The sequence below is a fragment of the Pogona vitticeps genome, chromosome 6 (genome assembly GCF_051106095.1).
Source record: "Pogona vitticeps strain Pit_001003342236 chromosome 6, PviZW2.1, whole genome shotgun sequence".
In the NCBI taxonomy this organism is placed as follows: domain Eukaryota; kingdom Metazoa; phylum Chordata; class Lepidosauria; order Squamata; family Agamidae; genus Pogona; species Pogona vitticeps.
The window spans coordinates 68,972,347-68,996,619 of record NC_135788.1 but is presented as its reverse complement, the minus strand read 5'-3'; the positions used below and the strand labels follow the sequence as shown (position 1 = coordinate 68,996,619).

The 24,273-nt window shown below is 39.1% G+C and overlaps 1 protein-coding gene across 20 annotated transcripts in view; it reads right to left on the bottom strand.

Annotated features, from left to right (window-relative positions):
• Window positions 1-24,273, bottom strand: part of PDE1C (phosphodiesterase 1C) — a 480,765-nt gene that overhangs the window by 77,081 nt on the left and 379,411 nt on the right. For all 20 annotated transcript variants that reach the window (XR_013537380.1, XR_013537381.1, XR_013537377.1 and 17 more), the window contains 5 exons: window positions 17,211-17,311; window positions 13,885-14,013; window positions 9,036-9,137; window positions 7,171-7,291; window positions 4,291-4,372 (listed from right to left, as the gene is read on the bottom strand). Coding sequence is in view for 11 of the 20 variants with exons in the window: in XM_073003804.2 (XP_072859905.2) it covers window positions 4,291-4,372; window positions 7,171-7,291; window positions 9,036-9,137; window positions 13,885-14,013; window positions 17,211-17,311 (535 nt within the window). In the remaining 9 variants the exon portion in view is untranslated. The remainder of the gene's footprint in view (window positions 1-4,290; window positions 4,373-7,170; window positions 7,292-9,035; window positions 9,138-13,884; window positions 14,014-17,210; window positions 17,312-24,273) is intronic.

Sequence of the window (24,273 nt, the reverse complement as noted above, 5' to 3'; positions counted from 1 at the left end):
CAAAATAATGTCACTACGCTAATCAGCAGGAAGAGGCACAGATGACAAGGAACAAAAATCCCCAATCAAGCAAGCCACAGGCAACCTCAGATAGAAGGAAAAGCTCTTACATCTTCTAACCCTCCTGTTAAACAATACACAATTCTTGATGTGGTATTCTACTGCAGTTTTGCCTGACTGATGAGAAAGTAATCTGGCTTTCAGATATTGATATTGGATTCATGATGCAATATTTACAAAATAAACTGGCTTTAAAAACAGGTCTTGACATTTAACTTCTTTTCACTAAATATTTATTACTTTTCTTCACTGAAAATTGTTCATCATAATACATCATGGTCTTTTATTTATGCCACCTGGCATAAGCTCATTGGCATAAATCTGTTGGCTACGCATTTCCTGTCACACATCAGTCACATGTTTTAGTGCGCAACAGTAAATACTGTACATACACTGATTTTTTTTAACTTGTAGCAATTTGTAGCTGAGATTTATGGACTTAATCCCAGCATTTTATTTTCAGTTGGGTTCAGCTGGAGTGTGCAAAAGTCTAACAGAATATATTAAAATCTACGAAGGCATTTTCTTCAGGACACAGAGCAGGGATTGATCTCAGAAGCGGACACTGGCATTAAAATCCGATTGTTCCATTACACAAGTTTAACATTCACTCACCTAGCCAGCAATTAATGAGTCCCTGCTGGAATTCAAATGCCTGCACCAAGCAGGCACCCCTAAGAATTCCAGCAGTAACTCATTATTTGCCAGGAAGAAACAAAGGAATGTTATGCATTTCACCTTCTGTCTATATAACAAAGCAACAGGATTTCATCCTCAGTGTTCAGTTATGAATAGACTGACAACTGCAAGTTAACTAAAAGGAGAAGATTTGTAGTGCTGCCATGTAGAGTCTGTACTATCATGCCAGTTACATGCAACATTGAAACTTGCTCTACTTGTCAGTTATATTTACTTCATCACTGTAGATAAACGGCAAAGTATGATTTATACCTGTGAGGTACTTCTTCAAGAAAATGAATCAACTATCCAACTCTAGAAAAGTCATATTAATTACCTAATGGGATCAATAATGAAATGTTCTGCTATTGTCTTTTGACACCATATTTGAGAAAACAACTTCTATCTGTGCATAATAAAGGAGAAAAATATGATAGTTCCTGATTTAATCACATACTCACTATATGAACCCATTAAGTAATTGCCCACAGAGCACCAGACTGAGAAATGAAAATGTTATAAAGTTAGAGCATGAGATTTACACAACGGATATAATTATTAATGACAGTGAAACACAGCAAACTCTGTGAATTCAATAAAATGTTAAAGAGTACAGGGCTGTATAAATCAGACTTCAGTACTACCTGAGTGCTTGTTTGCTTATAATTATCTTTGCTAAAAATGTAATTTATCATTCATTCTCCACTTATAACTGGCTATGAATAAGAGCATTTTAATTAAAGGCCAAAAGTTTCCTGAAGCTCTGTTTGGGAAAATAAGGCTAAAGAGAAAATATCTTTCCTCCATGGCTATCACAGGCTACCTTATAATAAGTCACTCTGGCCAGCCTTCTACTACTTGTCTGCTCTGACTGGCAGCAGTTAACTCAGATCTTAAGACATGCACTTCTTCAAACTGGAGGTGGCAGGGATGGAAATGGGACTGAGTCTATGGAAAACACAGCTCTACCACTGGGCCATGGTCTAAACCCAAATATTACCACCCTCCCCATTTCCACTCCCTTAGAAGTTTCACCCAAGCAAGAATCTCCAGATTTGCAAGAGGCAGCCATGCAGTCTGATTTCGACAGTATGAGAGCTTCACATGGATCCCAGCATGGTGCTGAGGACACCAGGAGGCCTATTACATTATGTCCTTCCAGTTACTTATTGGCCAGCATGGTGGAGAGGGGTGGGACTAAGATATCAAAGTTAATACAATCCTGTTCCTATAAAACACTGAATATTGATTTCTTCATTCCTTTTTACAAGTGGCTTGCATTTCCCCAGCAATTATAACAAGAACATGGCAGTGATACTGAAAACTTCAGCCACTGCTGTGAGATTATAGTCATTACATGTTATCTTTCAAGCCCATTAGCAGAGAATATAAAATAAAGTTCTTTACAAGCACCAGTAGAAAAATATTAAAAGACATTTCTTTTTCTCATCACCACCACTGTGATAGAATGATGCATTGGCATATGTTCTAGAAATGTTCCTTGTGAGCTGTTTTTGATAACCTACGTAAAAATTCAACATTCATAGTGTCAACTTGCTTCTCGCAATAAAGACAATTGGTTTTGTTAATATTTTCGTTAGATGCTTGATACCTTAAAAATAGGCTGATGATGCTTGTCTGCAATGAAATGTTTCATTTTTATGAAACAAACCTCAGTGACTGTTTAACAGCAGAAACACAAACAGAGCAACTGGAAGTTAAAAGCTTATTAATTAAAATGAAATTAAATGTATTGATGCTATTAATTGAAAATTGTATAAAAATAGCTGAATTAGACAGAAAGGTGTAGGAGAAAGGAACATGGATAACAGCTAAAGAGCTTTGTGCTAGCTCAATTAATTCTTTTGGGAAAGAGAACTTCATTTTAGAATGTTTGATGTATGTCAAAAGTATAATTGGTTAAGGCTATGAATTCTGTTCTTCACATTTTAGAACGTGGGTGAAATATATTTTTCTAACTGTATTTTATAGGGTTACATTTTTTAGCTTGTCGAAGTGAGTTTTTCTGTATGTAAAATATAGGTAGATTCACTTAGATGGGCATCCTTCAGTCTCAAGAGACTATGCTAATGTGCTCTGAATAGAGGTCTTGGTACAGCATCTAGTGTGGCTGAGGAGGCCAATTCAAAAGTGACAATCCCTTCCACACTGAAGACAAATACAATCTGTCCCTGTCCAGCTCCCTGGTTTGGCTGGTTTTTGGACTGCCACTTCGTCTTGGCCTGCTGAACAGGTGTCTCTTCAAATTGGGAGAGGCCATGCTACACCACCTGCCTCCAGGCTGAACACTCAGATGTCAAGGTTTCCCATCTGTCAAGGTCCATTCCTAAGGCCTTCAGATCCCGCTTGCAGTTATCCTTGTATCGCAGCTGTGGTCTCCCTCTGGGGTGATTTCCCTGCACTAATTCTCCATACAGGAGATCTTTTGGACTCCAACCATCAGCCATTCTCACAACATGCCCAAGCTAACGTAGACATTGCTGTTTCAGTAATATATACATGCTAACAATGCCAGCTCAATGTATTTGTGCAGGATTTCACAGCCGGGATCTATTGGTTGTTGCGGGTTTTTTGGGCTCTTTGGCCGTGTTCTGAAGGTTGTTCTTCCTAACGTTTCGCCAGTCTCTGGTGTGATCTGGCCCTGATACAAGCTACACCAACTTTATATCAGTATGTCTGCACTGTATCACTGTACTGTGAGGCCTTTTACTGGGATGAAGAAAGATGATGGCAACCTACATGGCCTTCAAGGTTTTTCTGCCTCTATCAGCAATATAACAATAAACCAGGAAAACAGAACAGTGAAGAACTCAGAAGTCTTAAAACAAGTGGGAAAGAGTTTATTGAGTAACACTAATCAGTTCCCTAGGTATAAATAATAATTACATGCTGTTAGGTAGATTCTGATTTCTGGCAATGTTTTCCAGGGATTTCCAGGTATAGAGTACTCAGAAGTACCATTCCCTTCTTCTGGGGGCACCCTTGGACTGGGCGGGCAGCTTGCTCAAGGCTATACAGGTTGGCTCTTCCCCCAGGAGGCACAGTAGGGAACTGAACTCGGGGCCCCTTGCCAGAAGCTCCATCTTACTCTGCTATCCAGCCAACTGCAGTTGTATTGATGAGTTGCAAATATCATTCATGCACGCACACACACAAACACAAACACACTCGTGCATATATACAGTGTGAGTGAGAGTAAGTGATATTTAAAGTGTATTTAAATGTGTGGTGAAGGGACACAGAGAAATCCCATACTATAACATAGAAGGCAAAAATCACTTGTATTGGCAGCCATTCTGGTGCTGCAGAATTAATTCAGCTACATTTTAGAACTGCCCTTTTAAACAATGTGTAATAATGATTTTGGTTCAGAATACCTACTCATTTGAAGGAAAGAAATATCAGTGAAATGACATTCCTCTCTTTTTATGATACACAAAATAACACTTCTGGAGCAACTGCATTCTCTCCAAGAAAGGTTTCCTCCTACTCCTACAACTTCGAAAATGTAGCCTTACTGAATGTACTCACCTATTTGAGACTGTGGAACCATGGTTGATTTACGGTCACACAAAGGGGAAAAAGGAAGCCCTAGTTCAGCTTCTTTGTCACCCTGGGGGGGGGGGAGAGGATGGGGGGGGAAGAGGACAAAAAGCATGTTAATTTAGCGCAAGAATGTAAAGGACCAGGCTCTTGTGCTCTTTCTTCTCACTTACATACAACTTTCAAGGGAGGCATTTCTGATGCACAGTAACTGTATCATTCAACATCTTAATATCACGAAAACCAAACATGGAATGGCAGATTTCTCCCCTTTCTCTTTTGTTAGGCAGTTGGTACAAAAAGAGAGAGAGGCCAACTGGCCAAAGAGAAATTGATGGCCTGTCCAGTTTATAGCCTTTCTGATTCTGTTATTTGTAGGAAGTGTAAAACCAACACTTTTTGACTAGTGACCAGAATTTCTGAGCAAAAATCAAAAGTATAAAGTGGTTGCTTTATCTGGATATTATGACTATGTACCTCACACATATGCAGTAAGGCCCCACATTTTTAGTTCAATCCATGATTTCACATCAACTCCATCTGTTTCTGTATATGATTGTTTGTGTGTTCGTGTGCACACACTTGGAATAATGACTGAGGATCAGTCAGGTAATGTACAAAAATTATCTCCCACACTGTTCTGCATAAGTGAATAGATATATTATTTAAATGATTAGTCCCTCAGTAAGAAAGCGAGATGGGCAAAATGCTTCCCTGATTATTATGATTAAGTCGGCAACAGAAGCTATTTTATCTAACTGAGTTTTGGGGAATGTCCTCCTTTCTCTACAAATTAGATGTTCCTGTAGCTTTTTTTACAACATCCTCATGCTGATGATCCGAAGGTCATTCTACTAGTGTCAATGTTGAGCTATCTCAATAGTATTTAGATTTTTGCTTTGGTCCGAGAGAGGGCCTTCTAGGTGGCTGCTCCTGGATTATGGAATGCCCTGATTCATGAAGCTAGCTTGGACCCCTCTCTCCTGCCCTTTCAGTGACAAATGAAAGCCTTTCCTTTTAGGCAAGCTTTTTATATCTAATTTAAACATAACTTAGATGCCCTACAGTCACTGCTTCTATATCCTTTCTGATGTCATTTTAATTTTTTTAAATTGTATTTAGATGAGTGTTCTAATATTAGTAAGTTTAATTGCTTTTTACTGGTTTGTGTTTTTTAATTCCTGTTTATTTTAATCTATGTGTGAGCCACCTTGAGTCCCTTCACTGGGAGAAAGGAAGCATAAAAACAAACAAAATTATACTAAAATAAAATAGATTTTTACCCAATTCATGTGGCTCTTGCCATTACTGAATTGCTAATTTATTGTATTGATTCCTTAAAATCTTCCTTATGGGATTACTGTTGAACACAGTTTAGAATGTTGCACTACAAAGCAAGTAATTTACTGATGAGATGGGCCTGACTCAGGCCCGCAGAGAGTTCAAGATCACACTCTCTTCATTCCATGTACAGAAGTGGACTGGACTTTCAGCTGACACTTGAACCTTGGCAATGGGATAAGGACATGCCACCACACTTGCAGGCAGAAAGCTATTTTAGGGGATGTTGGACAGGCTATACATCACACATAGCTCTATCCTTCAAAAGAAAATAATAGCTTGGGGGCTCAGGGGGAACAATCAGTATCCTGCTGCCATTCCCACAACATCTGCCTAAAGACAAGGCCATCCCTGGCTGGCTATTGAGAACATCTTGTACCTAGGCTAGTCATTTGCATTATTTGTTTGAAGATCCCCCAGCAAAGTGAACTCCCCACCCCGCAAAAAAAAGCAATGGGCAAGCATAACTGAGAGAATGTCTTGTCTGGGTGAATCTCCCCACTTAAAAAAAGAAATCTGCCAGACAAGCCTTTCTCTGATTTCTGTCTCTATGTGACAAAATCTTATAAGGCTCAGAGCCCAGAATTCTCTGTCATGATGCCTCAGCTATAGCATCAAATTTTCAAGGAGAGCCTCCAGTTCTCCTCCCTGCTAGTGTTCAGGCACTAGGTAAAAACTTCTGTGTCATTGTGCTCTTTAAATTGATCTTTAAATCTTTAGTTTTCATTGTTGGTGCTTACTGTGTGATTTTCATTTTTCTGGCACATTGCAATGACAACATTCATAAAAACTGAAATTGAGTAAACATTGCCTACTAAAGGCAATTTATACAAATCACTTATGACAGTATGAAAAGAATGACTCGAAAACTGACATGCTACCATTATGGAACACTTCATGTACTCATTAGTGAAAATTATAAAAGTAATTTTAGACCCAGGAAAGCTGGATATATAGATTCTTGGGGGACATGTTTGGAGTTCAATGGGTATTGATGACTCTTCTTGCCAACAAGAAATATGTTTATTATGTCCATAAGAGAACCCATATACATCATGTTAGCACTCAATAAAAAACATAAGGATGTAACAAATACTTGCAAATGTTCTTGCCTTCTACAAAACCATTTGTCTCAGACCATCAAGACACCCATTAAAATAACTGTCAGTTGCTATAATTTTTATAATTCCCAAGGCTGTATTTAACTGTGACAGCTTCCTTGATTCCTCCTGTGTGTAAGTAAATATCTCATAGGGTTTGGATCACTGCATTTTGCAATGAAATCAGTGTTTTGTGCAAAATATTTTACAGAAAATATCACAAATGTGAAAAATCCACTACAGTTCTCCATTTTTTATTTTAAAAAATCTTTTTCATTTTTCGTTTTCACCTGTGAGATTGAAAGGAGTGAAGTATCAGTTATAGTGCAATCATATAACTGTATACTCAGAGGTATACAATGCTGGATTTAATGTCTTCATCACTGTGTCACTGAAACTAGAAAGCAGTAAATCTTCTTCAAATTACCTGTCTGAAAAACTCCTCTAATAATGACATGGTCCAGCGGTGATGGAGATCCCATGCCTTGGCGGGATGACTGATGTCAGCTGTATGCAACATCAGTGATAAGGCTTTTGGTTTGTCGATGCTGTAAAGATAGACAGTGGTACACTTCAATTTTGTGCATTGCTAGAAAAGGAAAAAACTGCTAAGGGAGGAAATGAAGCTAATCTTAGCTTCACCTGATAGACTGAGTCTGTTGAGAATATTCAACCATATTCAGTTGGCAACGCTTCATACATCTGTTTTCATCTAAATTACTAAGACACTCATGAAGTAAAATGATTTGTGAATCCATATATCTAGCAAGGTATACAAAATAATCTGAGGACAATAAGAGGACTAGCAAAATTTTAATCCCTGAGGGTGCTAATAACTATCCTAGCTGTGGTACTTGGTGAGTTTTGAAAAAAAAATTGACTTCCCTATTTTTCCTAATCAGAAACAGTAATGCGGGTTAATGACATGGCCAAAGTCCTATAACTTGCATGTCCCAGGGTAAATCAAATAGCACAAACTGCAGCAGCAATTAGCGACTAGGTAATAAGTTGACACAATGAGGACACTGTGTACGAATAAAGTGACTTGGAACATGATGAGCAGCAGAAACATCAACTTCTTATCTAGTGGCAACTTGCTACCATGTTTTATGCTGTTTGACTTACATTGGAATAGATTGTATAATAGTATTATGGCCACTGAGAATCAAATTTAGGTGAGCTCACTCAAGAGCTTCTCAGCTCTGTATCTTGCATTTAGTGTGTTTTGTTTTTGTGTTGGTTTTTTATTCGTCCTTGACTGGAAAACACATGCTTAATTTATTAGTCAATAGCATTGTTTCTAATTTGACTCTGAAGCTATGGACAAAATATGAAACAAGCAAGTGGAGATGTGTAGATTACATGTCGTCAAGTGAAAACTGACTTTTAGTTTCAAGGTAAGCATGTGAGCAGGGCTTTGAACCTGTTCTCTAGAGTCCTAGTCCATCACTCTATCCACTAGACCACACTAAGAATCAGTGGAGTAGAGTGGAGATACATGACTACAAATGGATTCAAACACTCCTAATAAGACATCTTCTGCATGTTATTCCTCATATGCTTCAAGGTTCTGATAATGACTGTATATTTCTAAGCCCCTCGGGACTGCTGAACTACCCAGTGCAGTTCCTGAACTGAGTTAAATATATATTCTACATCAAAGAGACATATGAAATGTAACTCATAGATTGCAGCCACAGATGCTCTTTAAGGACATGTTGGTGGCTGCCACTAGAGCTTATTCCTGGACAAAGTCCCCCAATTTCCATAAGAAGTAACCAATCACTAACAGGACAAAAGTGGCAGAGGAATTCATGGACCGAAGAGAACAATTTAAAAAGGAAATCCTCCTCATGTATTTCCAACCCAGAATTTGTAAATTGTATTCCAGCACTGAAAAGAATATTTCAACGGTGAGAAGTAAAACACAGGATACTTTCACTGCATCATCTAATGCTTTCTAGAAGGTATAGCAACATGTTACAACAGGGTGCAAGTAATGTGCTGTGTGTCTCAGTTTTCCCTCTGTCTGAGGAAGAGAAAACTTTATATAATACACAAAAGATGCAACAAAAATACAAATTTCTGTTATCCCAGCTGGGAGCGTGCCTGTGTTTGCCTCTGAATGGATGCATGTGTGTGAATTCAATCACTCCAAAAAGAAAAGAGGCACAGGCATCAAAGGAAGCCAAGTTCCCCCAGAGAGATGTTTTTAAAGCTTGTTTAATGAAGTGGCAAAGTACCAGCAGTAACACAGCTATTCTCTCCATACAATGTCACGAGGTGACTCACCCTTCTGGCTGCTGAAGTGCATTCTTCATGGCTTTGATTTGCTGGAAGTGACAAGACATATCTGTAGCTAGTACCATCTCAATCACCAGAGTCCTGAATTCTCTGGGGAAGATATCCAGGCAAGGAGGAAGGAGGGAGGGAGGGAGGAAGAGAAAGGTTTAAGAAACACTGTCCCCCCCTTTTTTTTTATTTCTCTGTCTACAAATAATTTATGACATTCTCACGCTACACTCCCATGTGCGTCACTAAGCACTTCACATTATCTTTTTCCTGCAGCTGAAGGACAGGGAGGAAAACCAGACCTAGAGTGAGCAATTAAGTCAGATGATGTGGTCTTGCTTGCTAAGAGATAAAACAGTTCTTTTTAGAAACTGACTTCAGGATACTTCAGGAAATGTTAAGATCTAAAATCATCAGACCTCATATAAATATGATGTTGTGCAATGCCAAAGCATGCATATGGAAACAAGGCCACTATCTGGCAGGCTAAGGCACAGTTACAAGCCTATTTCCCTCCATAAAACATTGAGGATAAATTGAAAACCATGCTTCATTATATTCGCGAAGGCTTTCATGGCTGGGATCTAATGGTTGTTGTGGGTTTTTCGGGCTCTTTGGTCATGTTCTGAAGGTACTCCCAAGCCAACTACACCAGAGCACAGAGTGCTGTACTCTGAAGATGCCAGCCACAGAGACTGGCGAAACGTTAGGAAGAACAACCTTCAGAACACGGCCAAAGAGCCCGAAAAACCCACAACAACCATGCTTCATTATATTTAGGCAAATTTCTTTCCCTAGATTTCTCTGGGGCCCAGATCTTGTTACTAGTACTTCCTGTGCACACAATGGCAGAGTCAGCAGGATGTGGCATCGAACTGGTAGTTGGGAGACAGGGCAAGTGTGATACAAATCACCAGGGAGATCATGAGCCCAACTATAGATTGTAAGTGATCCATCACAAGAAGAGAGAATCCCTGAAGTGCTGATTGTGTGAGTCTGTCACTGCAAGAGCTTTTCTTGCATCTAATAATTGATTCTGTTATTGCTCTTCAAGCCATAAACAAATTCTTCCTTTTGTCAATCAAATTTCTCAGATGCAGAAGTCTGCCCCAGTCATGCCTCTTGCAGTGTTTAATGTATAGTTTGGCCCTGAGAGTCAAAATTATTGCCCGTGATTGGATTTAAAAGCCCCAGAGTTTGGTTTGGTTGTCAGTCTTCAGAGTACATAGAAGGATGGACAGCAAACAGTGAATTGGTTATTTATCTTGATTTTATTCATGGTATTCAAGCACAAAGCAAGCTGTTAAACACCCATGGAGACACATGTTTACTTTGCTAGCACCACATTCAATTAAGCAAAATGTGTCTGTAATGCAGGAATTGTTAAAAACATGTGAACTTGGATGGAATTTGTTGGGAACCTAAAACAAAATCTTACCATTGTGTTACTTTCAAAGCTTGAAAAGTGCTTTTTAAAGAGTAATTAGTTACTATTTACAAGTAACTAATGGTTTCTCCATCACTCCCCATAGTTACTGTTCCAGATTCTTTTAAATGCTGGCTGCACCCTGTTTGGAGAAACTCATGCAAGGAGCTACCCAGGCCCTCCCTGCACAAGCATAATTTGGCTATTTGTAACAGAAGAGCAACTGCTCTGTTCCACTGATGTTAAACAGATTTCCAACCTTATAACATAACTCTTTGCCATTTCTCAAATGTAAGTGCACCATTACTTTTTAGTTCTTTTCCAGAAATATCTGAATGCTATTCATCCATGAATCATGTAATATTCTTTGGTCCAAAAAAAGCACACTATAACCAGAAATGTAGCTGAGACATTGTAGTTACACTGCCAAAGAAGTGAAGTTATTCCTCATTTACCTATCACCAAATAATGTAGTTTTACCTTTCAAAAAAGAATTAACTGGTTTTGTACTCTTAATTAGTGCTCTCAAGCAATGATTATTCTGCAGAAAATTTATAAGAGACTGGTCTGCCATCCAGTTCTGATGACAACAAATCAAAATGGATCTACCATAACTAGAAAGTATTGCAAGAATGCATCCACGAAATAAAATTAGAGAGGGCAGCTAAATGGTCCATGACACATACTGGGAATAAAGGCAACAGAGTTTCCCACTGTTTTGTTTACTAGGGATCAGTATTCAAAGAGGCATTACTTTTGATAACAGAATATACGTCATCTCTGTACAACCATTAGCAATTTAATTTTGCTTCTTTCTGAAATATGAATACTCATGCAGGAAAAAATAAAATAAAATTCAGTTTTTAAAAAGAAAAGCATGGATTTGTTTGCCCAAAAGTCATGTGTTTTTTTTTTTATCAGAAGCATGGCATTTTGGCTGCAGAGGGTTCTTTATTTTAGCATGGATGACAGCCACTCCCTATACAATTTTTAAAAGGGGCAGTGAATAAAAATGTATGAGCCAGGAAGGTGTAGTCATGAGGTGCTCAAATGGTTTTTGAACTGCTGTTGGAATTCCCTTGTGGCAATTTTTAATATGTTCTTTTAAAATGTTGTGTACCAATATCAGATGCATCCCCCACTACAAGCAGGAAGCAACTTGCAAGCTTCTCTGTGCTTTATAAAAACCTTTTGCACCCTCCTTCAGCATGTCTTTTCCTGGAAAGAAGCAAGGAGCCATCAGCCTTCAGTTGCACCCACACACCTTGCCTCCAATGCCACCACATGAACTGGAGGCACATAAACATCTTGGGAAAGAGAAACAAAAAGGGCAGAGAAAGAAAGCTATAAGACAAATCCCTTATTTCATTTTGAAAGCATGACAGCCGGTGGACACAGAAAAAATGCAGGGTTTTAAGGAACCCTGATTCAAATCACAAGTGTAGCCTCCAACATCAGTATACAACTTTAAAAAGGAATGTATTAAAAATTACCACAAGGGAATACAAACGGTGAGTCAAAAACCACATGAACACCACATGACTATGAAGCTACTTAGTTAACACCGTGGCATGTTATGGCATATTATATCCGCAGTGTGATCTGAATCTGACATCTTCAGAAATTCATAGATTCTTGCATATGCATGTCTACATTTTCATTTTGTGAATGTTCTGTAACATGTGTTCTGATTTTTCTTCTGCCCAAACCTGTTTGTCACAATGTCATGTATCACCTGTATTCTTTTCAGGCATTATCTATCATGGCAAACACACATTGACTGGAGGGGAGCATGACCCTGCCACCTGTTCCACCATCCTCCTATGCATACAGAGTGACAAGTCTGGAGGCTCTCCACAGGAGTCCGATGCTGATTTTCTAGGGTCCCAGCTGGCATGGAGAGGCACCACAAGTAGCAGAGCTCTCCCTTTTCAGACTCACTGCCCTTCACATGTAGAAGGAGAGATAATGGAGATGGAGGGGTTGGACTAGAATGCTGCCCCCTACTTGAATGCCTAAATAAAGCCCTGATTGACAGTTTTCACATGTGTTATGTTGTTTACTACAACCCAGCAAGAGGGAACTGCTGAAAGTAGCAGCTGCAGAGCAGGAAGAAACAGTAGCTACAGAATAGGAGGCCTAGCATTACTAGGACTGAGGGCATATTATCAATATAACTATTTCCTCAAAAATATTTGGCTGCTGTAGGGTTTTGGTTCCAAATTTTAAAAATGATTGGCTTGGGCAAGGTATAAATAAAAGGTTAAAGTAAAGCCCTTCCATGTACATGTGTATTGCGAATAGGACATTTACTGTATATTTGTCCTGGAAATTAAAGGGTTACAATACAGATTGAAACATTTGCAAAATAGCAAATCCTGGATGTTTAATGGCACTGCTTAGGCTGGCACACAAATTATAAATAAACTAATACTCAGCCATGGTTTGAATTACAGAAATATTAAATTTTGCTAGATCGAACTCTGGGCTCATTACACATTTGAGAATTATGAACCTATTAAATTCAACTTAGAAATCACTTACAAGCTTCGTTGGTGTCCCTAACAAAATCCCAGACCAAAAATAGTGCATTCTGACAATATGACACATATAATCATATAAACAACTTTAATGGATCAGGCCAAAGGGCTCACTTTATTCCAGCTTTGTTTCCATCAGTGGCTAGCTGGATGTTGCCAGTAAATCTGTAGAGCTTTTTAATATACTTGCAGGCACAAGCAATATAGTGTACATAGTATACATACTATATACTATTTAGTATACTTGCAGGTATGAGCAACATACACAGGAGAATAAGATAGTTGCAGAAAAACTGCACTGATGTAATTAATGTGTGGGCATTCATGCTGCAAGTATAAATATGGGGAATTTCATATACAGTTTGCTAATGAATTGAACAATTTTTATTTTGAGATTTTGTTATTGTTTACCAGAGGCCACTGAAGAAGACATCAGTCAAACTAGATTTCATATTCATGGATGCATTTGAAATACAATTGATTGAATTTCTCTGACAATTGAATCACTGACAATTGAATTTCTCTGAATATTCTTTGTGTGAATCCAGCATTTTATTTGGAATCAAAACCCTTCTTGATTAGATCTTGGAAACTACTTTTTCCCCTCTAATTCATTAAGTGGAATAGCTCTACTAGCCACCACTCTGTGACTGCAACAGGAGCAGCAAAGAGAAAGGTAATGGCCCATCATTACCTTTTATTTTAAAACAATTTATATTGCAGCTCCTGGCTTCAACACAATTTGGGTGCTTTCTCTCTTATCTGCAATGAGACTCTATCCTTCAACTTATCCTCAATAAACCAGGACTCCTGCTGAGAGCATTCAGAGAGAACAGTTGGAGCAATCAAAATGATAGCCCGCAAGGTCAGTGGGCATTCTTACCTCCAATCATCCTTTGAAAGGTTGGACAAAATGTTCATCTCCTCATCCTCTTGCAGCAGACGAAATGCAGCACTAAGATGATGATTTTCTAGCACAGACCGGTCATTATAAAGAATGGCTGAATCTGACCTATTAAGTAAAAAAGACTTGGCATTCATAAACACAGAGTTTCTTCCCCTTGATATAACAAATATTTTTCTCATAGTACAGTACAGTATATGTTTGTCTCTTACATGTGTATTTGGGGGTGTGCATTCATATCAGAACAGATGAAAGGTGGAGCTGAGTCAGCTCATTCAGCTCAGTTTTCATTTGTTACAAAGTGAATGCATCAGAGAACAAATTGATATAAATGGGTCAGACATGCCATTCTGTGATGAGGGAGTTTTCCACATTCCTATAGTGGCAGTGAAGTTCCTTTCACTGTTTGTGGTGGCTGCCATTATGTGCATGGAACACCTTCAACACTGCAAACTTCTGAGGCATTTCCAAGCTGGGGTGGGGCAGGGAACCAGTTGTTATAAAGACAATTCTTCTGATGAAAACATTTTCCCTGAGAACGCCATGGAATCCACACAGCATCTAGGTTGTTCTGAATAAATATCTGGTTCCAGAAACAGCCACAGAAATAAGCTCTGCAGTTGCCACCAACATAAGTGGCAACATACACACATGTACACTGGCATGCACACACACTGAGATAGAGGTGATAAATCCTAAGTCCCATTGAATTCAACAGGGCTTACTCCAAGAGAAAGCATGTTTCCTATACCTGAGCTTAAAACACTAGTTAGTTTGTGAATATGCCTTTTCTCCATCTTTCCTTCTAGATAAGGGAATGTGTACATCACAATATCAGAATTAAGTTTATTTTATGTAACAAAAGCACTCATTCTCTTTGGATCAGGCAGCCAATTTGCATGGATTCACTCATGTGGGAACAACCAACAATTATAAACATTTTAAAAATTACACATGTCATGCAAATTTCACATGGCAGATACTTATACCAGTCACTTGTTCATTCCAATCACATGGAGGACAAAAAAAAGGATCTGGCTTTTACTTAAGCTGAAGTATGTTTGAGCTGGTCCTGATATATACACTATTTCCCTCCCTCCTACTTTCTCTCTCACACACAAAAACACATAAGGAACAAAGAAGCTGAAAACAGGGATGACTAACTTGGTAATATCCCAGCTTCTGGGAGACAATTTTTAGCCTCCTATAGATACTGGAGGGCTGCACATGCTCTTTAATAATAATTATGTACTGTCAAGAGGACTCTGACCTATGGCAATCCTTTCTAGGGTTTTCTAGGTACAGAGTCCTCAGAAGTGGTTTGCCATTCCCTTCTTCTGGGAATCTTCTGAGACATATTTTAATACTCAGCAAGTTTAAGTTCTACTTAAGCATCTGGTGAAAGATATGATTGTGATCCAGTGTGTGCTTATACAAAAACTAATTAGGGTGAAAGCACCAGGCTGTTATTCAGCTCCTATTCAGTTCACCCCACTCACTAAAATATTAGAAATCTTGCAGCAAATCATGATAATCTTTCTTCCCTTTAAGTCCAAGGTTATTCTTCATAAAAATTATTTTCTATTCCTTCTGATATGACAAAAAGTCTTTAGAAGTTTTCTTTTAGAGATTCAGCTTTCCGCATCTGAAGAGACTATGAGCTTTGATTCACAATAGCATGCCTACAGATAATCCAAATATTCAGTGGTCTCAGTTTCTTATTTAGAAACAGGCTGGTTCACATCTTCCCTTAGACATCTGAGATAATGTTAAAAATTGACATGACAAATGTCTTCTCCAACTTAGTATCCTCAAACATTATGGACTACAACTCCCAGCAGGCTTGACTACTAGTTATGATAGCTGAGGTCATGCCAAATCATATGGAGAAAAGCTTTGTTAGTATACAAAAACATAGCCTGGAGAGTGGCTTTTAAGCCAATTTAATTAATTAATTAAGCTCAGTGCAGGAAATCCAGAGCTGAAATATATCTGAGAGATAACTCTCCAGCCCATTAGAGAGAGTCCACCATCCTTTAGTTGAATGTTTCCACTGTCAACTCATTCTCACCTATGTGAAGCTGTTATCAAAAACATCTTTTATGTCATGGTCTTAATTTTATTTCCATAATATACAGTATAATTTGCCCTATCCTGCATTCCTTTCCTCCTAAGTATGGTTTCAAAATTCTCTTCTTATAAAACTCTCTTTTTTGGCACTCCAGCTTAACAAATCTTGTTTCTAAATTAGAGATGATAATTAGGACTTCTTCGTTAGTCTCTGTTTTCATTCCGCATTTTATACAAAGCACTGTACTTGCATAATTTGCCACAGTTTTTAATTTCTTCCATTCATCATTTTTCCTGTCTACATCACCAATTTGCACGTGTATCCTGATACTATGTTCTAAATGTATTTATTTATGTATGTACTGACACACAGTAAGCACAACGTTGATTGGACTTTGCAAGGGACCAAACACTCTTCTGTTTTGAAAATGGCATCAGCTAGTAGCTAAAATTTGGGGATCTGGTGGGAAATATATTGGCAGCCATATGGAATTGTTTTTATATGCCATCAAGGCACCTCCAACATGTGGTAACCTCATTAATTATATTTATTAGAAATATTGAGAATGAACAAAGAACTGATCAGATTGTTAATATAATCTACCTTAGCTCAAAAGAATAGGATGTACCTAATCAATGATGCCAGGAAATGAGGGGAGTATACTCTTAGATTAGATATTGTGGCAAAGTCATGGCATGGTCATTTTTCGTGAGAGGCATGCGTATATATTGTGTATATCATAATCTCTAGTTCCAGACTAAATGCATGGCATTATGGTTTTTTAAGCCTCCTAAAGTACAGTAGTTATTGTGACAAAGTCTACACTAACAATTGGCTATAGTAGCATAAGTAGCAAGAAATGAAAGAAATTGATTGTATGACAACAGACATGCTTAAAATCAATGCTGAATTTTTCAATAAACTCAAACACTGATTCTAATATGATATTTAAGTTGAAAATAGCAAATCTTTAGCTTCTTTGGTGAAATTTAGGCTCATTCATTGATAGATGGTAATGACACTCAGTATTAAGTCCTGTTATCTGACTTTTGCAAACCTCAAAAAAAGTTTAAAAAATTAATTAAAATATTATTAATTCATATATTAAAATATCAGTCCACAAATTCTTGTTTTGTTCTATTTAAAATTCTGTTTCATCCGCACAACACTAGTACACACTTTATCTTCTGTTTCATAGCTTTTTTTGTTTTTATTGCTCATCAAAAAGCCTCACCTTGTCTGAATATGAAAGTTGTTGGTAGTTCCAGTGTGCTCATAATCATGGATGGCAGCTGCAAAGATCATAGCGAAGATTTCCAGCTCTGTCAACCAGTGCTGAAAGAAAGATTTAAGAGCAGTCATGCTACAGGTCATTCTGTCAAATGTCACCTCGTTTTATTTATTTATTTATTTTATTTGTTTGTTTTTGGTAAGGAGAAGGGCTTTGCCTTTTAGCTAAGCACAGTACATTCTAGTGCTTTTTCAGTGCAAGGTACTGTTCTGACAGCTCAAGTTCAGATACACAGAACTAAAGAAACCATTAATCCAAACTAACATAAAACTGCTTTGCTAAGGCTAGACTGCCATTTTTCAAATTTCTGAGAAATGAGAATTTTATTTCTCAAGGGTTACTCTGCCAATAACTGCAGATAATTTTCTACCTTCCCTGCATGAGAACATTTAGCCACTTCAAAATATGATGAAGAATTTGAGTAAATCTGTCAGTTTCCATGGGCAAAAACCTGAATGTCTCCTATAAGGCTCCTCATAAACAGGTTTCTTATGGATGACTTATAGATTTGTGTCCTTTACACATCTGTCAAGGAATTCATTTATGGTCTCAGAATATATTGTATCTTGTTTTATTTCTTTTAAATCTTCACTCCTGGATACCTTGTAATATTTTTGTCTTAAAAGTTCAAAAATGAATCCTTTTCTTCTTTAAAAGGTTTATTTAGCAAGCAAGCAAGTCAGCAAATAAAAGACAAAAATATAAAATATACTTGGAATACATGTAAAAATTACACAGGTATATAGTTTCAAAATCACAGCCTTCTATTACATATTTCTCTAGTTCATCCAAGTAAATAATACTTCTATGTTTGAAAAGAAACTCTGGTTCGATGAAAATAAGAGCTTCTGTCTAGACATCATATAGGTGAAGCTCAGTGATCCAAAAATACATAGAAAACAAGTTCTCTATAGTAAAAGGCGATTTTCTTAGATAACTCTCATTCAAGTCACTTAAAAACAAACTCTATTAATTACAAGTTGTTATTAAAACAATTCTAAGCATAAGCAAGAACATTTGCAAATGAGTGACAGCGCATTAGATATTTCTCACCCAATATTTTCCCAGCAGAGATGTCTCCCCTGTTTGTATAAATGTGGTTATGTGTTTTGGAGATGTCCTTCTAAACATGATGGAAATCTCAGTTTTTATACACTCAGTGCATCTTAAACAAAACACTTATGATGCCAAACTTTGGCTTTTCTGTGGGCAAGTGATGCCATCTTGCCCAGACAGCTGTCGAATCAGTTACCTGCCAAGATAAAGCCTAGCCAGGGAAATGCCCCCTCCCTTGGAGTAACTTCCTTAATACCATATTTGGGCAGTATAATACATTTTGAATGCCAAATTTCTGCATTTTACATGTTCTATATTTCCCAATCAAACTCCATATTTAATTTTTTCCTACCATATAATTTTTCCCTAAACCTATTACTGACAAACGTTTTTAGCTCAGCCATGTTTCTTCCTGGCAATGATCCCACTCTCCCTGCTGTGTTCTCAGGAAGACGTCCCCACTAACTCTATGGCCTGAATTCAACTGACCAAAAAGCCTTTCACTTTAGCATGTTGTGTTCAGGCCTTCCCATGTCTACTCAAGCTCAAAAAGGGCCACGATTCAGCAACTTTAAGGGCCACACCATTTACAGACATATTAATTAGAAAATACAAATAAAAGTTGTTTAATATATTGACATTATATTGATGCTCCTAGTTGGACAATACAAATAAAGGTTGTGGCTAGTTTCAACTTCACCACTATTTCAGAGCTGGATACCTGTTTGTGGTATTGGTGTGAGTTCAAACCCCATCTTTGTTCACTGGAATAGGGACATCAAATCTATGCAACTGAAGCTACCACTCCATGTGCAAGTACACAACTGGCAAGTAGTCCAATGCAGTGTGTGTGTCTTCAAAATGGGCTTGAATGGATGTTGATGTATGTATCTTGTGTGTGATAGAGAGAGTGTTTAAAATGGGGTCTGTGTAATCATGTCAAGGGTCACATGTCAAAAACAGAGTGGCACCACACATTACAGAATGTGTGGCATGAGACCCTCAACGTGCTTTTCCAGAGCAAATTCAGTCCTCAGGCTGAAAACAGTCCCCTATCCCTGCAATATAAGTGTTGGACTACCAAGTTTAAAACCAACCGGTTAGAAGTTTTCTGAATAAAAAAAAACCTACAGCCCTTCCCCCAAATTCTGGTTATCCTAAAATAATGTGATTTGACGAAATCAGCCTTAATGTAGAGCAGCTCTTGGATCCTATAAATCCTTTTAAATGAACATACTGTGAGGAATGTACTTGAGATGCTGGCAATGTACATTTAATCTGATGTGCAGCCCATGTTACCAGACACAGAAGTAGTGAACAGATCCTCAGATGTAACAGTTGTTTCACAACCTACTACATATGCGCTCCAACATTTCAGAAAGAAAAATAAACCTATTGGTAAATTAAGCTCACCTAATAAATCCCTGACTGCCTCAAGGCCACGTATCTCTGATCATATCTTCCTTTCCCTTTTTAAAGGCTTTTTTAAAGTGTTGTAGTAGAAGGTTCAACCATCTCAGGGTAATTTTATGAAAAGAGGAAGGAGTGTGCCATTTTGCCAGAGGAATATGCCCACTGGTTATTTATTTTCTAGTATATTTATACCTTCCATTCCCCTGATGATCTCAAGGTGCTCTACACAGCTCTCTTCCCCCACAACAATAATTTTGATGGATTGGTTGACAGAGACCAGCCCAAAGTCACCTAGTGACTTATCCAAGATAAAACCTTAAAACACATAGAAGAACAAGCCTTGCTGAGGGAAAATCAGTATGGCTTCTGTAAGGGCAAGTCTTGCCTCACAAACCTTTTAGAATTCTTTGAAAAGGTCAACATGCATGTGGATGCTGGCGAACCAGTGGATATTGTCTCTCTGGATTTTCAGAAGGCAGCCTGCTGAGAAAACTCCACAGTCAGGGGATAAGAGGGCAGATGCTTTAATGCAGTGGTCCCCAACCTTTTCCAAACTGCGAACCAATTGCAGTGGGGGGCAGCATCCATGAACGGGTGGTGGGGCACCCATATGCAGGGTTGGGCAGGGCACCCATAGATACAAACATAGGTGGGTGGGGCACTAGTGTGTGGGGGAGGGAGCCGTCCATGCTTCTCTGCGTGGGAGGACATACGTGCTGGGGGGGTGAGAGATCTGTCTCCATGGCCCAGTCCTGCCGCAGCCACATCCCGGTACTAGGCCATAAACCAGAGGATGGGGACCACCAGCTCTAATAGGTTGAAAATTGGTTGAAAACCAGGAAACAGAGAGTACGTGTTAATGGGCAATTATCACAATGGAGAGAGGTGAAGAGTGGTGTGTCCCAGGGATCTGTCTTGAGACTGGTACTTTTCAACCTGTTCATAAATGAGCTGGAATAAGCAGTGAGGTGGCCAAGATAGCAGATGACACAAAACTTTTCTAGGTAGTGAAGACTAGAAGGGATTGTGAAGAGCTCCTGGAGGATCTCTCCAAACTGGGAAAATGGGAGGCAAAATGGCAAATGTGATTCTATATAGGAAAATGTAAAATAATGCACATTGGGGCAAGAAATCAAAACTTTATTTATCAGCTGATGGGTTCTAAGCTGTCCGTGATGGATCAGGAAATAGATCTTGGTGTACTGGTGGACAGCTAGATGAAAGTGTCAATTCAGTGTGCAGCAGCAGTGAAGAAGGCCAATTTCATGTTTTGTTCTTTAGTTGTTAAGTCATGTCTGACTCTTCGTGACCCCATGGACCAGAGCACGCCAGGCCCTCTTGTCTTCCACTGGTCAAATTTATGTTAGTAGCTTCAGTGACACTGTCCAACCATCTCATCCTCTGTCGTCCCCTTCTCCTCTTGCCTTCACACTTTCCCAACATCAGGGTCTTTTCCAGGGAGTCTTCTCTTCTCATGAGATGGCCAAAGTATTGGAGGATTTGTCCTTCCAGTGAGCACTCAGGGTTGATTTCCTTTAGAATGGATAGGTTTGATCTCCTTGCAGTCCAGGGGACTCTCAAGAGTCTCCTCCAACACCACAATTCAAAAGCATTAATTCTTCAGTGGTCAGCTTTCTTTATGATACAGCTCTCACTTCCATACATCGCTACTGGAAAAACCATAGCTTTGACTATGGGGACCTTTGTCGGCAAGGTGATGTCTCTACTTTTTAAGATGTTGTCTAGGTTTGTCATCGCTTTCCTCCCAAGAAGCAGATGTCTTTTAATTTCATGGTTGCTCTCACCATCTGCAGTGATCATGGAGCCCAAGAAAGTAAAATCTGTCACTGCCTCCATATCTTCCCCTTCTATTTGCCAGGACGTGATGGGACAAGTGGCCATGATCTTATGGGTTTGTTTTTTTTTTTTTTATGTTGAGCTTCAGACCATTTTCTGCGCTCTCCTTTTTCACCCTCCTTAAGAGGTTCTTTAATTCCTCCTCAATTTCTGCCATCAGAGTGGTATCATCTGCATATCTGAGGTTGTTGATATTTCTTCCAGCAATCTTAATTCCGGCTTGGGATTCGTCCAGTCCAGCCTTTCACATGATGTATTCTGCATATAAGTTAAATAGGCAGGGAGACAATATACAGCCTTGTCGTACTCCTTTCCCAATTTTGAACCAATCAGTTGTTGCAGATGCAGGTGTAACTGCTGTCCCAAATATAGATTTCTCAGGAGATAGATAAGGTGGTCAGGCACTCCCATTTCTTTAAGAACTTGCCATAGTTTGTTTTGGTTGACACCGTCAAAAGCTTTTATGTAGTCAATGAAGCAGAAGTAGATGTTTTTCCAGAACTCTCTGGCTTTCTCCATAATCCAATGTATGTTAGCAATTTGGTCTCTAGTTCCTCTGCCCCTTCAAAATCCAGCTTGTACTTCTGGGAATTCTCGGTCCACATACTGCTGAAGCCTACCTTGGAGGATTTTGAGCATAACCTTGCAAGCATGGGAAATGGGTGCAATTGTACAGTAGTTGGAGCATGCTTTGGCACTACCCTTCTTTGGGATTGGGATGTAGACTGATCTTTTCCAATCCTCTGGCCGCTGCTGAATTTTCCAAACTTGCTGGCATATTGAGTGTAGCACCTTAACAGCATCATATTTTAACATTTTAAATAGTTCAACTGGAATGCCATCACCTCCACTGGCCTTGTTGTTAGCCATGCTTTCTAAGGCCCACTTGACTTCACTCTCCAGCATGTCTAACTCAAAGTCAACAGCCACACTATCTGGGTTGTCTGGGACATCCAGATCTTTCTGGTATAATTCCTCTGTGTATTCTTGCCACTTCTTCTTGATGTCTTCTGCTTCTGTGAGGTCCCTGCCATTTTTGTCCTTTATCATGTCCATCTTTGCACAAAATGTTCCTTTAATATCTCCAACTTTCTTGAACAGATCTCTGTTTTTCCCTTTCTATTATTTTCCTCTATTTCTTTGCACTTTGCACCATTCTAGGTCTCATTAAAAAGAGGATTGAAAATAAAACAGCCACCATTATAATGTCATTGTACAAAATGCTGGTAAGGCCGCTCCTGGAGTATTGCATATAGTTCTGGTCACTGCACCTCAAAAAAAAACATAATGGAACTGGAAAAAGGTGCGGAAGAGAGTGACTAAAATTATTACTGGGCTGGGGCACCTTCCTTATGAGGAAAAGCTACAGCGTTTGGGGCTCTTTAGTCTAAGAAAAGGCGCCTGGCAGCGGACATGATTCAGACACATAAAACTATGCAGGAGACGGATAAAGTGGACAGAGGGAAGTTTTTTTCCTCTCACGCAATACCAGAACCAGGGGACATCCATTGAAATGGAGTGTTGGGAGAGTGAGAAAAGACAAAAGAAAATATTTCTTTGTTATTAGTCCGTGGAACTCCTTGCCACAGGAGGATGAAAGTATTAAATCTCACCTCTCCCAGCTTCACCTGAAAGAATATATTTCTCTCAACTATGAAGCTATTTTCAAGTTTTAAAAATATGTTGGGAATCTATTCATGAACATTTCACATTACATGTACTTTGGGCCTCAAATTTGGGGGAGTGGCAACAATACATCTTGGAAAAGCTACTTCTTTGGACTACAGCTCTAAGAACGTCCCAGTCACTGTGGCCATAGTTGGCTCAGTCATAGCCATGTTGGCTAAGGGTTTCTGGATGTCATCATCCAAAACAGTAGCTTTTTCCATGCTCTGGCAAAGACTCTCTGGAGCTCCCTTTTACAAAAAGCTCCCAAAATCTGTGCTCAGCATTATAAATAGATGAGGAAACCCATCTGTAAAATGAGAGCTAAACATGCATGCCTCATCAATATCCAGTAGCTCAATCTGAATGTTGTATATAATGAATTTTGATCACAGTGATATTAGAGAACACAGCTGTTTGGGAGAATATCAGGAAACTAGATTTGGTAGTTTCTACTCTCCCAAAGCAACTAACTGTTTGGACCACAGTTAGGAGGAGGGACGTCATGACAGCATGAAAGCCCGCACAGCATGACCCACCACAGTCTCAGACCAGGCCCAGACATCAAGGTGGTAGTGACACACGAAGATGGATGGCGTGGCCCACGTGGCGGCTCTACAAATGTCCACTATGTCCACCCCTCTAAAAAGAAAAGCAGTCAAAGAGGCTACCACCCTCGCTGGGTGTGCCTTAACCACGTCTAGGAGAGGTATCTGAGCCAGCTGGTAGGCAAGGTGTATGGTTGCCACAATCCATTTGGAGATGGTCTGAGAGGTGGCTGGAGCACCTCTAGAGGGCCCATGGAAGGTCACAAAGAGTTTTTTCGAAGTGCAGAAAGTGGCCTGTAGGTCAGGCGCATGTTCCTCAGCCCTTGCAAGGATTGTTTCAGGGTAGGGTGTCAAAAGAGTGCAGCTGCCTGACAGGAAAGCGGCTGATGGGCCACTATAGCTGCCATGTAAACCTTTAGAGTCGATTGGGAGAGCACACGAAACAAGTGAAGTAGAAACTGCAGGAC